We start from the raw sequence: 16,366 nt of genomic DNA, 5'->3' as shown, positions 1-16,366 counted from the left end.
TCATAATCTAGTCAAAAGACAGAGATAGGCATAGGAGTTGAAGAATCTAGGGAAGTATTTCAGGTAAGGGGTATGTGCAGGTCCTTTATAGGATGGATAGGATTTCTACTGGTGGAAGTGGGGACAAAGAAAAGGCTATACACGTGAGTGAGCGCTGAGGGATTTTTATTTGGAAACTATCAAATGTAAAATTGTTGAAAGACTAATGTAATAGCAACTGTAATCTATATCAACTTAGATTATTGTTAAATTTTTGCCTCATTTGCTTGCTTTCTTTATACCTCCTTTTTTCTTGCTAAATCTTTTGAAAGTAAGTTGCTAACATCATGTCACTTCACCCAAATATTTAAGCATGCATCCTCCAAAAAGAACATTTTTCTGCATAGCACAATATCATTAAAACAGTTGGAAAAACAATAATTTCAGTCCATTCTCAAATTTTCCCAGTTGTCTCTTAAGATCTAGTCAAGGTTTACGCATTTCAGTTTGTTATCTCAATTTAAAATGGTCTCCTTATCTTTTCTCCCCCATGATATTTTTTAATTGAAAAATTTACTGAGATAAATGTAGATTCATGCAAACTTAAATAATACAGAGTAATCCTTTGTACACTTGACCAGTGCCTCCAAATACCATTTTACAAAATTCATGGTATAATATCACAACCAGCATATTGACACACTGACATGATCTACCAATCTTGTTCAGATATCCCTAGTTTTACATATCCCTAGTTTTACTTGTACACACTTGTGTGTGTCTGTATATATTAAGTTCTTTACAATTTTATCAATTGTGTAGGGTTCATTTATATACCACCACAGCCCAGGTACTGAACAAGTCCAAAAACCATAAGAATCTCTCATGCTGCCCTTTTATAAACACAACCTCCTTCCCACATCCCCTCCCTGCACCCCTAACTCTAAGCCCTGGCAATCACTAATGTCTTCTATTTCTAGAATTTTGCAATTTCAGTAATGTTATAAGTTGAATCGTACAGTATGTAATCTTTTGGGATTAGCTTCTTTCTGCTCAGCGCATTCCCTGGAGATTAACCCACGTTGTATGGCCATAGTTCATTCCTTTTTATTGCAAAGCCATGATCCAAGGTATGTATTGAAGTTTAACCACTTACCTGTCGAAGGACATCTGAGCTGATTCCACTTTTTGACTATTATGAACAAAGCTGCTATGAACATTTGTGTATAGCTTTTTGAGTGAATGTGAGTTTTCATTTCTCTGGGATAGACACCCTGGAGTGCAGTTGCTGGGTTGTATGGTAGTTCCATGTTTAGTTTTTTTTAAGAAATTACCAAACTCTTTTCAGAGAGGCCATACCATTCTACATTCCCCTGTGATATTTTGTGTGTGTGTGTGTGTGTGTGTGTGTGTGTGTGTGTGTATGAAGAATCCAAACCAGTTTTTAAAAATAGTCCCACCTACATTTTTATTTGTTTGATTTTTTTTACCCATAAAAGTATCATTCAGTTTGTTTCTCTACCTCCTGGATTTCCTGTAGACTGGAGGTTAGGGCTAGAGGTTTGATTAGAGTTAGGTTAGATTTTTGTTGTTGCATCACATGAACCCTAAGGAAGTCAGAGTGTGCTGGTGGACAGCAAGTCTATTTGAACAGTGATTAAACACAACACAGCACAGACCCAACATGACAGCAAACATGTATCAAGGGCGTTGGGATATTGTGCCATGAACCCTGAAGAGTGAAAGGTGAGGATCAGATTCCTGCCCCCAAAGAACTCTATCTTTTGAAATTAACAACTAATTCTAATAGTGCGAGCCCACTAATAGGGATATGCCAAGTAGCAGCTTGGAGACAGCAATTAATTCTGCTTTGGGGGTATGTGTATGGGGTTATAAAACTTAAGGCTGAACTCTGAGGTGGCCTTTGAATAAAAGAAAAATAGATTCCATATAGAATAGCCATAAGTAATGATCCTGAGGTGGTAAAAGGCATTTTGGAGTCCCTGGTTTTCCATATTGCGGAATTAAAATTTTGTGGCCAATAAAGAAACTCTGAAAGTTTGTGAATTTGTATGCTTTAAAAGGTAAGCTGTATTAACACTGGGGCAGTGGAAAGAGTGGATGACAGCAGGCCAGGAGACCCACGAGTAAACCATTCCAGTCATGTGTGTGTGAGATGTCCTAGACGAGGTGCCATAAAGAGAGTAGGGTTCAAATATTTAGGGTTAGAATTCAAAACTGTGTCTGAAGTTTTAAGCTTTTGTGGCTATGACGTTGCTACATTAAATACATTTGGAACATATTAGAGGTCTGAGAGGGAAGATGAATATTAACGTGTTGTGTTATGAGTCTACGGGACAGTCGAGTAAAGATGTCCGCGTAGCCTGTTGGAAATATAACATCTGGAGCTCAGGGGATAGTGTAAGGAGGTGTAGGGAGAAGAGGGCTTATGATGGGTTAAGGGGCAGGCAAGAAACAACCAAGTTCAATCCCCGTGCTGAGGAACCTTGTTGTCCACAAGCTTGCTCTGACTTCCTTCAAAGGGAGACTTAAATGGCCTGGGCAAGGGCTTGCCGCTGACCCTGCAGGCTCGCTTAACTAGCACGCCCCCAAAGCCTGGCTGGGGCAGAAGCCTGGCCCGAACGTGTGGGGGCCGGGGGCTTGTTGCGTGCACCGGAAAAGCGAGGGAAAGGCGGGGAGAGAGCTGCGCCTGCGCAGTAGCAGGTCGTCGGCCGGTTAGTGCGCAGGCCTGCCCAGCTGCGGATGGAGGGATGGAGCCGCCCCGAGACATGGGCAAGGTTTCCAACACAGAAGATAACCGCAACGGGCGGGTCCATTCCCTGTACACAGCCCAGAGGATTCCCCGTACCAACTTGGAAAACACACATGCTAGAGGGCCGGAGTTCTCTTCTGCAGCCCGTAACATCCAGGAGCAGGGCAAGACCTTGAATCGGCCCAAAGACGAGGCCAAGGAGGGTCCTGGGCACCGGCTGCTGAATGTAAGTGGGGGGCCTGGTGGAGGAGTTTGTCCCCTACCTGACCACCTAGAGGGTTGGGAAGGACCAAGGGGTCAATGCGTGCTGATGGGAGGGAGGGAAACATGCGCTCGTTTTGGAGAGCAGTAACACCTGAGGAAGAGTTTACTTGTGGGACCCTGACAGTTATTTAATTTGTCAGAGCCCCGTTTTATTAATTGTTAAGTGAAGACAGTAATTACTACCTACCTTAGAGGGTTGTCTGAAAAACTAAAGGAGGTAATAATATAAAGGACTTAATACAGTCCAAAGTAAAGAGTTAATAAATGTTAGCTGCTGTCATCATCATTATCATCATTGGGAATTCATTTGTATGGTTAAAGGGCTAAACTCCAGAAACCTTAGTTACCTCTGTTTTCAATTCCTGAGGTTCTTACAGATAAACCTGTAGGAGCAAAACTGTATCATGTCTGCAAAGTGAATTATTGGCGTCCTGTTCTTATTAGGTAAATTTGTATTTGAAGTGTGTGAAACTCTTGAGTTTAATTACCATTTAGTGGTACTGCCAGAGCATAGAGGAAATGGAAAAGGGGAATCAAGTTGAAACTCACTTTTTCAAAGTTTGTTAGAGTATTATTAGGAAATTTTACATTCTCTGTTGGTCTTAAGTTATTAAAAAATAGTACAGTATTTACCAGGAAACAAATGGTACACAAGAAGATGATGTCCTTTTCTGTAAATTTAAGGAGTTGAATTACTTGATATCTAAAGTACCATCTTAATTCTAAAAACTTAGAATATTGACTCATTGTTATGATAAATTGAGAGCATATTAAGGTTTAGCTTTAGGATAATACAAGAAAAAATTGCAAAGTTTGTGTTAAGAGAGATATCTTTGGAAATCTAGGCCACAGGAGGTGTTTGTTGTATGTCCTCTTAAGGAATTTGGACTTTTATTCTGTAGAATGGTGGTTTCCAATTTTTTTGAGTATGAGGGTACCTTTTTGTTGTTAAAAAAAAGAAATCTCTCCACAATAAAAGTAGCTGGCTCTTTACTATCTACTGACTGGCAAAATCTATAATGATAAAAAAGCTACCGTGTGGCAGTGTTGTTAATGGAATTTGCTAATAGATAAAACAGCATCTACATACATTCAAAAAAGAGTAGTGCACATATATGCAAGGTACATTGTTTACCCAAGTTTGGTTTCCCAAATTATTTGACCATAGAAGATTTTAACATTTTGGTAGAACAGCAAAAAGAATTTAGGAAATGAAATGTGCACTTGGATTTAGTTATAATGATCTCATAAATGAATTCTTTTCAGTTACAGATCCAGAGGAATGAGTTTACGTGGCATAGATGTTTATTATACAGTAAACTTAGAGTAATATGATAACTATATGCTATTTAAATTATTATAACAACTACTATAAGATACATGATGTAGATCGTTGAACATGGAATGGATGACCGTCTTCAATTTAGTAAATGCTGTCTATGCATCAGTACACCACAGATGGAACTTCATATATTTGGCAAAAGGTCGTCTTTTCTATGACTTCTTGGCGTCTCTGTGTGTGTGTGTGTGTGTGTGTGTGTGTGTGTGTGTGTGTGTTGGACATGATTTCTTGAAAGCGGATTATCATAGGGTAATAAGAACAGCTATATAAATATGTCTAGTATTTTCTGTACAAAATGTCTAGTAATTTCTGTACAAGTTTTTTAAAACTTGGAAACAAATACATCTCTCAGAGGGGTCTCACATCTCTCAATATATCTGGAAAACAGTAATTTGCAGATAGTGCTTAGAACACATTTGATTTCAAGGATATTCAAAGTTGAGAACCACTGCTACAGGTGATAGGAAACGTTGGTTGGTTTTAAGCAGGGGGATGACATGGATCAGATGTGCTTTGCTGAAAAAATAGTTTTGGCTATCAGGCTTTAAGGTGAGATTAGAGACGTAGTGGGGAGCGAGGCCAATACAGTAAGATCTCTGAGGGGATGGAAAAGTATGGGCTCTAGAGTACAGGTGGAGGTGTCCTCCGGGGATAGGAAGAAGGGCATCTCTTCATCCAGAGCGGTGTTTATTTTATCTTTGGATCACCGGTATCCAAACATTCTGGGGGTGCTTGTTTTAACCTAGATTCTTGGACCTCCACCTTAGACCTACTGAATCCAGAAGGGTGGGGGCCCAGGAATATGCTCAGATTTTAAACTATCCCAAGTGATGCTTAGATTCATGCTTGAGAATTGCTGCAGATAGAGGAAAAAGCTAGGCATTGATGTGGGGATTATACACTGAGGGTGTAGGCTGCAGAAGGAGGCAAGTGGAGCTAGAAGAGTTTATGAACTGGGTGAAAGAGAAAGGAGGTCTCAGTGAGATTTTTTAAAAGGTTATCAAATGTAAATTACTGAGAGAACTGGAAGGATTAACTAGAGATAGTGCTCAGATCGAGGGATATTGTAGTTGATGACTTTAGTGAAAATGTGGATAATCTATCCCTCACCTTGACATCAGTTCTTTGAATGGCCTTAATTCCTTTCAGCAGCTTACTGCAATTCTACATCTTGGACCTTGCCTTCACTCTGAGAGTTTCGCCTCCCAAATCCTGAAATCTGTTATGCTATTTCCCAACCTCTCATTACTTACTTTGAAATATGTGTCAAGCTTTGTGCTAGACACTGAGGATACAACGGTGAGCAAGACAGGCAAAGCACCTTCCCTTGGAAGCAAACATTTGAATTGGAGAGACAGTTACAGATTAGGCTGTTGTTCTAAGGAAACAAAAGGGCACTATGATAGAGAATCATTGTGGAGGGACAGATAGGACTTTGGATAGGTGATCAGAGAAGGCCTCTGAGGAGGTGGCTTTTAAGTGAAAAACTGAAAATGAGAAGAAGCTAGCCATTTAAAGAGTGGGGAGACGGAGGCGGAGAGCATAAGAAGCAATAAACAAGTGTGAAGTTTCTATAGCTTGGACTGTTCATGGAGCATAGTGAATGAGAGGGAGAGTAGCATGAAATGAGGCCATAACATATCTTTTTGTATGTTTAAAGTCCCTTTTGAAATCTTTTTTTTTTTTTTTTGGTGAATTGCCCATTTGAGTCATTTTCCTATCATTTTTCTTTTCCCCCTCAGTTTTTCAAAAGTTCTTTATTGGGGATATTAGATCTGCATCTGTGATATGTGTTACAAATATTTTCTCACAATTCAACGTTGTCTTTTGACTTTTATGGTACTTTTTGCTATGCAAAAGATTCTTAATTTTATGAGGTCAAGTTTATAATCTTTTATTGCATCTGAATTGTGTATCTTAGTTAAAAACTATTTACATATGCCCAGGTCATGAAGGAATCTACCTATTTTGCCTTCTAGTACTTGCATATTATTTTTACATTTAGATTCCTGATTTATTTGGACTGTGTGGTATGAGGTCTGGATTTAATTTTTTTTCTTTTCCCAAATAGATGTCCCAACACCATTTATTTAAAAAAAAATCCATCTTTGCCCTAGTGTTTTGAGATGCCACCTGTATACATAAGTTTTATACATAAGCTACCACATGTATTTGGTTTTTTCTGGACTTCCTATTCTATTCCATTGCTGTTTATCAGTTCATGTGCCAAGACCATACTACTTTTTTAAGCAAAGATATTTCCTTTATTGCAAGAATCTTTAACATGCTAAGTGCCCTATGAATATTGAAGAAGGGAATATGGAATACAGCATTTCCCAAAGTCAGTCATTTTTAGTAGGCATTTCAAGTATTTCATGAATACACCTTGGGAAAAGTACTGAAGACCATACTATTTTATTTTAAAGACTTACAGTATGTTTTAATGTCTGGTAAGACTGGTTCCCCACCCTCCCCCCGCCCTTGTAGTTTTCTTTTCCAATGATTTCCTGACTATTCTCACTTTTAATAAAAATACTTTATTATTAACTTGTTTATCTCAACAAAGAAGCTTGTTTTTTTAAAAATAAAGATTGCATTAAATTGATGTTAGGTAGAACTGACATCTTTATGGTGTTGACCTGTCCTATCCAAGAACAAGAGATGTCTTTTCATTATTCAAGTCTACTTTTGTGACTTTCAGAAGTGTTTTAAAGTTTTCCTTTTAAGAGTTTTGCACACTTGTTAAGATTGTTCCTAAAGTGGGGCTTTTTCTACTTTGTATCCTCTAATTATTTACGTATATTAAGGCTGTTGATTTCTGTATGTTAAGTTCATGTCCTGCTTCTTTAATTTTTTTAAACATTTGAGTTAGTATTGTGATTAATTCTCTAGGGTTTTAGATATACTATCAGATCATCTTCAAATAGAGATAGTTTTACTTCTTTTTTCCCAATTCTCTTGCCTTTAGTTGATTTCTCCTACTTAACTACTTTGACTAATGCCACCAGTAACATGTTGAGCAGTAGTGGAGACAGTAGGCAACCTTGCCTTGTTCCTGATCTTTGTAAATGCCTCCAATGTTTCCCCACCAAATGAAATAGTAGCTTCAAGACTGGCTTAATTCCTATTTTCTTGAGTGTTTTAACAGGAAAGGGTGTTGAATTTTGTCAGAGGCCATTTAAACATGTATGGAGATAATTGCATAAATTTTCTCCTTACATCTGTTGATGTGGTGTTTTACATTAATAAATTTCCTAATATTGAACCAACTTACATTCCTAGAATTAATCCCACTTGGTTATTGCATATTATTTTCTTTGCGGTGCTGGATATTCTGTTTTTATTATTTTATTTAGTATCTTTGTATCAATATTGATGTTATATTCGTCTATAATTTTCTTTATGGGTTTAGGTATCAGTGCTATGCTTCATAAAAAAATACAAGAATTTTCTTTAGTGGTGCCATGGGATACCTAGTTTTTGAATTTGGTAGAATTCCCTGTGAAACCACCTGGGCCTGGCACTTTTTTGTGGTGATAGCTCATTGCTAGCTTTCTTCTATTTCTTTTATGGAAAGTGGTCTGTTTGAACTGTTTACCACTAACAGGATCAATTTTGTTAAATTGTATTTCCTTAGGAAATTATACATTTCATTTAGGTTTTAAAATATATTTGCAGGTCTGCAAATAGTCTTTTATGATTTTTCAAAAGTCTTGTCATTTCTTATTTGCATTTTATCCCCATATACTGATTAAGTTAGCTAGTGGTTTGTATATTTTGTAGGCTCTGTAGATCAGTTTGGGAATTGATTTCTTAACAGTATTGAATCTTTCTAGCCAAGAACATGGAATGTTTTCCATTCATTTAGATCTTTAATTTCACTCAGGAATGTTTTGTAGTTTTCAGTGTACTGTCACATTTCTTCTTTTAAATTTACTCCTAAGTATTTTATTATTTTGCTGCTATTTCTAACGTAATTGTTTTCTTAATTTCATTTCCAGGTTGTTCATTGCTATTATATGGAAATGCAATTGATTTTTTTTTAAATTTTTTTTATTTTTTTAAATTTTTATTTTTATTTATTTTATTTTATTTATTTATTTATGGCTGTGTTGGGTCTTCGTTGCTGTGCATGGGCTTTCTCTAGTTGCGGCAAGCGGGGGCCACTCCTCATCGCGGTGCGCGGGCCTCTCACTATCGCGGCCTCTCTTCCTGCGGAGCACAGGCTCCAGACGCGCAGGCTCAGTAGTTGTGCTTCACGGGCCCAGTTGCCCCGCGGCATGTGGGATCCTCCCAGACCAGGGCTCGAACCCGTGTGCCCTGCATTGGCAGGCAGATTCTCAACCACTGCGCCACCAGGGAAGCCCTGCAATTGATTTTTATATTTTGTTCTTGTAGCCTGAGACCTTGCTGAACTCGTTTATTAGTTCTAGTAGTTTCTTTCTTCTTCTTCTTTTTTTTTAGTGGATTTCTTAGGAATTTCTATATACAGAATTTGTCACCTGCAAATAAAGACAGTTTTACTTCTTTCTTTCAAATCTGGATACTTTTAATTTCTTTTTCTTATCTGACTGCACTGGATAGAACCTTTTGTACAATGTTGATTAAAAGTAGTGAGAGTGAACACTTGTCTTACTGATCTTAAGGGGAAAACATTCAGCCTTTCACCATTGAGTATGACGTTGAAGAATTTCCTATCTATTCCTAGTCTGTTCAGAGTTTTTTATTAAGAATACATTTTGGATTTTGTCAAATACATTTTCTGCATCTAGTGAAATGATCATGTGATTTTTGTCCTTTACTGGACACATTTATTAATGTGGCTTATTACATTAATTTTATTACATTGATTTTCAGATGGAAAAATCCCACTTTGTCATAGTATATGGACCTTTTTAATATGTTGTTGGGTTTAGTTTACTAATATTTTGTGGCGGAGTTTTGCCTCTGTATTCATAAGGGATAATGATTTGTTGTTTTCTCATCTTGTGATGTCTGTCTGGCTTTGGTATTAATGTAATACTGACATCATAGAATAACTTGGGAAGTGTTCTTTCCTCTTCTTTTTATTTTTTTTCCCTGAGTTTGTGAAGGATTGTTATTATTTCTTAAGAATTCGATAGAATTCACCAGTGAAACAATCTGGGCCTAAGTTTTTTTGTTTTTGTTTTGTTTAGCTTGGTAGGAAGAGCTTTAATTACTAACTAAATTTGTTTAGTTCTTATAGGTCTTTCTTCTTGATTCAGTTTTGGCAATATGTGTAAGAATTTTTCCATTTAATCTAAATTGTCTAATTTGTTAGCATAAAACTATTTATAGCTGTCAGTAGTTATCTTATATGGCAATAAACTTTGCAGGTGCAGTGAAGTTTAGGATTTTGTGATGGGGAGATTATCTTGGATTATCTGATGGGCCCTACGTATAATCACATACGTCCTTATAAGAGAGAGGTAGAGGGAGATTTGGACACACTCAGAAGAGAAGGCAATGTGATCACAAAGGTAGAGATTGGAGTGATGTGACCACAAGCCAAGGAACGCTGGCCAGTCACCAAAAGCTGGAAGAGACAAGAACGGATTTTTCCTTAGAGCCTCTAGAGGAATTACTGCCCTGCTGACTTCTGATTTTGGCCCAGGGGGACTGATATTAGACTTCTGGCCCTCACAACTGTGAAAGAATAAATTTTTGTTGTTTAAGCCACCAAGTTTGTGATGATTTGTTATAGCAGCTACAGGAATTAATACAATGGTATTTCTTTATAATCCTTTTAAGTTTTGTAAGGTCAGTGGTGATGTACCCCTTTCATTTTTGATTTTGGCAATTTGTAACCTCTATCTTTTTCTCTTCATCAGTCTAGCTAAAGATTTGACAATTTTGATGATCTTTTCAAGAACCTACCTTTAGTTTCATTGATTTTCTTTTTTTTTTAAATAATCTTAATGATTTCTGTTCTAATCTTTATTTTCTTCCTCCTGGCCACTTTGGGTTGAGCTTGCTCTTATTTTTTCTAAGTACAGATGTTTAATGCTATCAGTGTTCTGCTAAGCACTGCTTTAGCTGCACTCCATGAATTTTATGTTGTGTTTTCATTTTTATTCAACTCATAATACTTTCTGATATCTATTGTTTTTCTTCTTTAACCCATGGCTTATTTACAAATGTGTTTTTAATTTCCAAGATTTGTGTATTTTTCAAATTTCCTTGTGCTATTTATACATTTATAATTTATATATTATAAATTATATTATAAGTTTATAATTTATATATTTATAATTTATTTTGTTGAAGTAGGAGAACATTCTCTGTATGAATGTTTTTGAATTTTCAATTCTGCAAAATTTATTGAAACTGATTTTATGGTCTAGCATATGATGCATCTTGCAGAATATCCTATGTGCATTTTAAAATATCTATTTTGGGTTTTTTCGTTCAATATTTTGTCTCTGAGATGCATTCATGTGTGTAAGTGTAGTTATTAATTTTCCTTACTCTATAATATTCCATTGTGTGAACATATCACATTATATTTATCCATTCTATTTTTTTTAATATCTTTATTGGAGTATAATTGCTTTACAATGGTGTGTTAGTTTCTGCTTTGTAACAAAGTGAATCAGTTATACATATACATATGTCCCCATATCTCTTCCCTCTTCTGTCTCCCTCCCTCCTACCATCCCTATCCCACCCCTCTAGGTGGTCACAAAGCACCGAGCTGATCTCCCTGGGCTATGCGTCTGCTTCCCATTAGCTATCTATTTTTTTTAAAATTCAAACAGAAAGTTACAAAAATTATAATCATCCTCATCAGTTCACTCAGTCCCATGTAATTAATTTTTTTTCATCTTGATCTTTTGTTAGCACTTTTATGAATTCATCAGTTTTCCATTAGAGTTCTGAAAATGCTTATTCATTCAGTTCAGCAGTATACTCAGTTACCAGAAACCTGTACTTCTCAGAGTCTTTTCCATGAATTCCTTGAAGGTGAAACCCTTTTGTAGGAACATTTTTGAAAAAGCATCAGAGTACACCCAGAACTGTCTGTAAATGACAAAAGACTTCAAAATGACTACGGTTGAAGATTTAATGAAAGTTCATAATAATGCAATTGCCAAGGAAATTTAGTTATTTCTGAGATATACATTTTAAAATAATAACTAGAATTATGACTTATAACATTATACCAGAACATATAAGATTTTTAGGAATTTCATGTGATGTCTGAAACATTTATATTAACATATTTCCATACAAATAACCCAAAGAAAGTTTAGTAGTAGTTTTTTTTTGAATTTTTGAATTTTATTTTATTTATTTTTTCATACAGCAGGTTCTTATTAGTCATCAGTTTTATACACATCAGTGTATACATGTCAGTCCCAATTGCCCAATTCATTACACCACCATCCCCACCCCACCGCGGCTTTCCCCCCTTGGTGTCCATACGTTTGTTCTCTACATCTGTGTCTCAACTTCTGCCCTGCAAACCGGTTCATCTGTACCATTTTTCTAGGTTCCACATACATGCGTTAATATACGATATTTGTTTTACTCTTTCTGACTTACTTCACTGTATGACAGTCTCTGGATCCATCCACGTCTCAACAAATGACCCAATTTCGTTCCTTTTTATGGCTGAATAATATTCCATTGTATATATGTACCACAACTTCTTTATCCATTTGTCTGTCGATGGGCATTTAGGTTGCTTCTGTGACCTGACTATAGTAAATAGTGCTACAATAAACATTGGGGTGCATGTGTCTTTTTGAATTATGGTTTTCTCTGGGTATATGCCCAGTAGTGGGATTGCTGGGTCATATGGTAATTCTATTTTTAGTTTTGTAAGGAACCTCCATACTGTTCTCCATAGTGGCTGTATCAATTTACATTCCCACCAACAGTGCAAGAGTGTTCCCTTTTCTCCACACCCTCTCCAGCATTTGTTCTTTGTAGATTTTCTGATGATGCCCATTCTAACTGGTGTGAGGTGATACCTCATTGTAGTTTTGATTTGCATTTCTCTAATAATTAGTGATGTTGAGCAGCTTTTCATGTGCTTCTTGGCCATCTGTATGTTTTCTTTGGAGAAATGTCTATTTACGTCTTCTGCCCATTTTTGGATTGGGTTGTTTGTTTTTTTAATATTGAGCTGCATGAACTATTTATATATTTTTGAGATTAATTCTTTCTCTGTTGATGCATTTGCAAATATTTTCTCCCATTCTGAGGGTTATCTTTTCGTCTTGTTTGTAGTTTCCTTTGCTGTGCAAAAGCTTATAAGTTTCATTAGGTCCCATTTGTTTATTTTTGTTTTTATTTCCATTACTCTAGGAGGTGGATCAAAAAAGATCTTGCTGTGATTTATGTCAAAGAGTGTTCTTCCTATGTTTTCCTCTAAGAGTTTTATAGTGTCCAGTGTTACATTTAGGTCTCGAATCCATTTTGAGTTTATTTTTGTGTATGGTGTTAGGGAGTGTTCTAATTTCATTCTTTTACATGTAACTGCCCAGTTTTCCCAGCACCACTTATTGAAGAGGCTGTCTTTTCTCCATTGTATATCCTTGCCTCCTTTGTCAGTGATTAGTTGCCCATAGGTACATGGGTTTATCTCTGGGCTTTCTATCTTGTTCCATTGATCTATGTTTCTGTTTTTGTGCCAGTACCATATTATCTTGATTACTGTAGCTTTGTAGTAGTATAGTCTGAAGTCAGGGAGTCTGATTCCTACAGCTCCGTATTTTTCCTTCAAGACTGCTTTGGCTATTCGGGGTCTTTTGTGTCTCCATACAAATTTTAAGATTTTTTGTTCTAGTTCCGTAAAAAATGCCATTGGTAATTTGATAGGGATTGCATTGAATCTGTAGATTGCTTTGGGTAGTATAGTCATTTTCACAATATTGATTCTTCCAATCCAAGAACGTTGTATGTCTCTCCATCTGTTGGTATCATCTTTAATTTCTTTCATCAGTATCTTATAGTTTTCTGCATACAGGTCTTTTGTCCCCCTAGGTAGGTTTATTCCTAGGTATTTTATTCTTTTTGTTGCAGTGGTAAATGGGAGTGTTTCCATAATTTCTCTTTCAGATTTTTCATCATTAGTGTATAGGAATGCAAGAGATTTCTGTGCATTAATTTACTAGCCTGCAACTTTACCCAATTCATTGATTAGCTCTAGTAGTTTTCTGGTGGCATCTTTAGGATTCTCTATGTATAGCATCATGTCATCTGCAAACAGTGACAGTTTTACTTCTTCTTTTCCAATTTGTATTCCTTTTATTTCTTTTTGTTCTCTGATTGCCGTGGCTAGGACTTCCAAAACTATGTTGAATCATAGTGGCGACAGTGGACATCCTTGTCTTGTTCCTGATCTTAGAGGAAATGCTTTCAGTTTTTCACCATTGAGAATGATGTTTGCTGTGGGTTTGTCGTATATGGCGTTCATTATGCTGAGGTAGTTTCCCTCTATGCCCAGTTTCTGGAGAGTTTTTATCATAAATGCGTGTTGAATTTTGTCAAAAGCTTTTTCTGCATCTATTGAGATGATCATATGGTTTTTATTCTTCAGTTTGTTAACATGGTGTATAACATTGATTTGTGTATATTGAAGAATCCTTGCATTGCTGGGATAAATCCCACTTGATCATGGTGTATGATCCTTTTAATGTGTTGTTGGATTCTGTTTGCTAGTATTTTGTTGAGGATTTTTGCATCTATAGTCATCAGTGATATTGGTCTGTAATTTTCTTTTTTTGTAGTGTCTTTGTCTGGTTTTGGTATCAGGGTGATGGTGGCCTCATACAATGAATTTCGGAGTGTTCCTTCCTCTGCAATTTTTTGGAAGGGTTTGAGAAGGATGGATGTTAGCTCTTCTCTAAATGTTTGATAGAATTCACCTGTGAAGCCATCTGGTCCTGGACTTTTGTTTGTTGGAAGATTTTTAATCACAGTTTCAATTTCATACTTGTGATTGTTCTGTTCATATTTTCTGTTTCTTCCTGGTTCAGTCTTGGAAGGTTATACCTTTCTAAGAATTTGTCCATTTCTTCCAGGTTGTCCATTTGATTGGCATAGAGTTGCTTGTAGTAGTCTCTTAGGATGTGTATTTCTGCAGTGTCTGTTGTAACTTCTCCTTTTGCATTTCTCATTTTATTGATTTGAGTCCTCTCCCTCTTTTTCTTGATGAGTCTGGCTAATGGTTTATCAATTTTGTTTATCTTCTCAAAGAACCAGCTTTTAGTTTTATTGATCTTTGCTATCCTTTCCATCATTTCTTTTTCGTTAATTTCTGATCTGATCTTTATGATTTCTTTCCTTCCGCTAACTTTGGGTTATTTTTATTCTTTTTTCTCTAATTGCTTTATGTGTAAGGTTAGGTTGTTTATTTGAGATGTTTCCTGTTTCTTAAGGTAGGATTTTATTGCTATAAACTTCCTTCTTAGAACTGCTTTTGCTGCATCCCATAGGTTTTGGGTTGTCGTGTTTTCATTGTCATTTGTTTCTAGGTATTTTTTGATTTCCTCGTTGATTTCTTCAGTGATCTCTTGGTTATTAAGTAGTGTATTGTTTAGCCTCCATGTGTTTTTTTTACAGATTTTTTTCCTGTAATTGATATCTAGTCTCATAGCATTGTGGTCAGAAAAGATACTTGGTACACTTTCAATTTTCTTAAATTTACCAAGGCTTGATTTGTGACCCAAGATATGATTTATCTTGGAGAATGTTCCATGAGCACTTGAGAGGAAAGTGTATTCTGTTGTTTTTGGATGGAATGTCCTATAAATATCAATTAAGTCCATCTTGTTTAATGTATCTTTTAAAGTTTGTGTTTCCTTACTTATTTTTATTTTGGATGATCTGTCCATTGGTGAAAGTGGGGTGTTAAAGTTCCCTACTATGATTCTATTACTGTCGATTTCCCCTTTTATGGCTGTTAGTATTTGCCTTATATATTGAGGTGCTCCTATGTTGGGTGCATAAATATTTACAATTGTTATATCTTCTTCTTCAATTGATCCTGTGATCATTTTGCAGTGTCCTTCTTTGTGTCTTGTAATAGTCTTTGTTTTAAAGTCTATTTTGTCTGATATGAGAATTGCTACTCCAGCTTTCTTTTGATTTCCATTTGCATGGAATATCTTTTTCCATCCCCTCACTTTCAGTCTGTATGTGTCCCTAGGTCTGAAGTGGGTCTCTTGTAGGCAGCATACATATGGGTCTTGTTTTTGTATCCATTCAGCCAGTCTATATCTTTTGTTTGCAGCATTTAATCCACTTACATTTAAGGTAATTATTGATATGTATGGTCCTATTACCATTTTCTTAATTGTTTTGGGTTTGTTATTGTAGGTCTTTTCCTTCTCTTGTGTGTCCTGCCTAGAGAAGTTCCTTTAGCATTTGTTGTAAAGCTGGTTTGGTGGTGCTGAATTCTCTTAGCTTTTGCTTGTCTGTAAAGGTTTTAATTTCTCCGTCAAATCTGAATGGGATCCTTGCTGTGTAGAGTAATCTTGGTTGTAGGTTTTTCTCCTTCATCACTTTAAATATGTCCTGCCACTCCCTTCTCGCTTGCAGAGTTTCTGCTGAAAGATCAGCTGTTAACCTTATGGGGATTCCCTTGTCTGTTATTTTTCCCTTGCTGCTTTTAATATTTTTTCTTTGTATTTAATTTCTGATAGTTTGATTAATACGTGTCTTGGTGTGTTTCTCCTTGGATTTATCCTGTATGGGACTCTCTGTGCTTCCTGGACTTGATTAACTATTTCCTTTCCCATATTAGGGAAGTTTTCAACTATAATCTCTTCAAATATTTTCTCAGTCCCTTTCTTTTTCTCTTCTTCTTCTGGGACCCCTATAATTCGAGTGTTGGTGCATTTAATGTTGTCCCAGAGGTCTCTGAGACTGTCTTCAATTCTTTTCATTCTTTTTTCTTTATTCTGCTCTGCAGTAGTTATTTCCACTATTTTATCTTCCAGGTCACTTATCCGTTCTTCTGCTTCAGTTATTCTGCT

General features: G+C 36.3%; 1 protein-coding gene across 1 annotated transcript in view; it reads left to right on the top strand.

Moving 5' to 3' along the window:
- Positions 1-2,750: 2,750 nt before the first annotated feature.
- C2CD6 (C2 calcium dependent domain containing 6) overlaps positions 2,751-16,366 on the top strand; it is a 103,115-nt gene continuing 89,499 nt past the window's right edge. The window contains exon 1 of the mRNA XM_036858876.1: positions 2,751-2,978. Within this exon, the coding sequence (XP_036714771.1) occupies positions 2,751-2,978 (228 nt within the window). The remainder of the gene's footprint in view (positions 2,979-16,366) is intronic.

This window comes from Balaenoptera musculus, chromosome 7 (assembly GCF_009873245.2).
Source record: "Balaenoptera musculus isolate JJ_BM4_2016_0621 chromosome 7, mBalMus1.pri.v3, whole genome shotgun sequence".
Lineage (NCBI taxonomy): Eukaryota > Metazoa > Chordata > Mammalia > Artiodactyla > Balaenopteridae > Balaenoptera > Balaenoptera musculus.
Note: the sequence above shows the minus strand (reverse complement) of the source record. Positions and strands in the feature narration are given on the sequence as shown.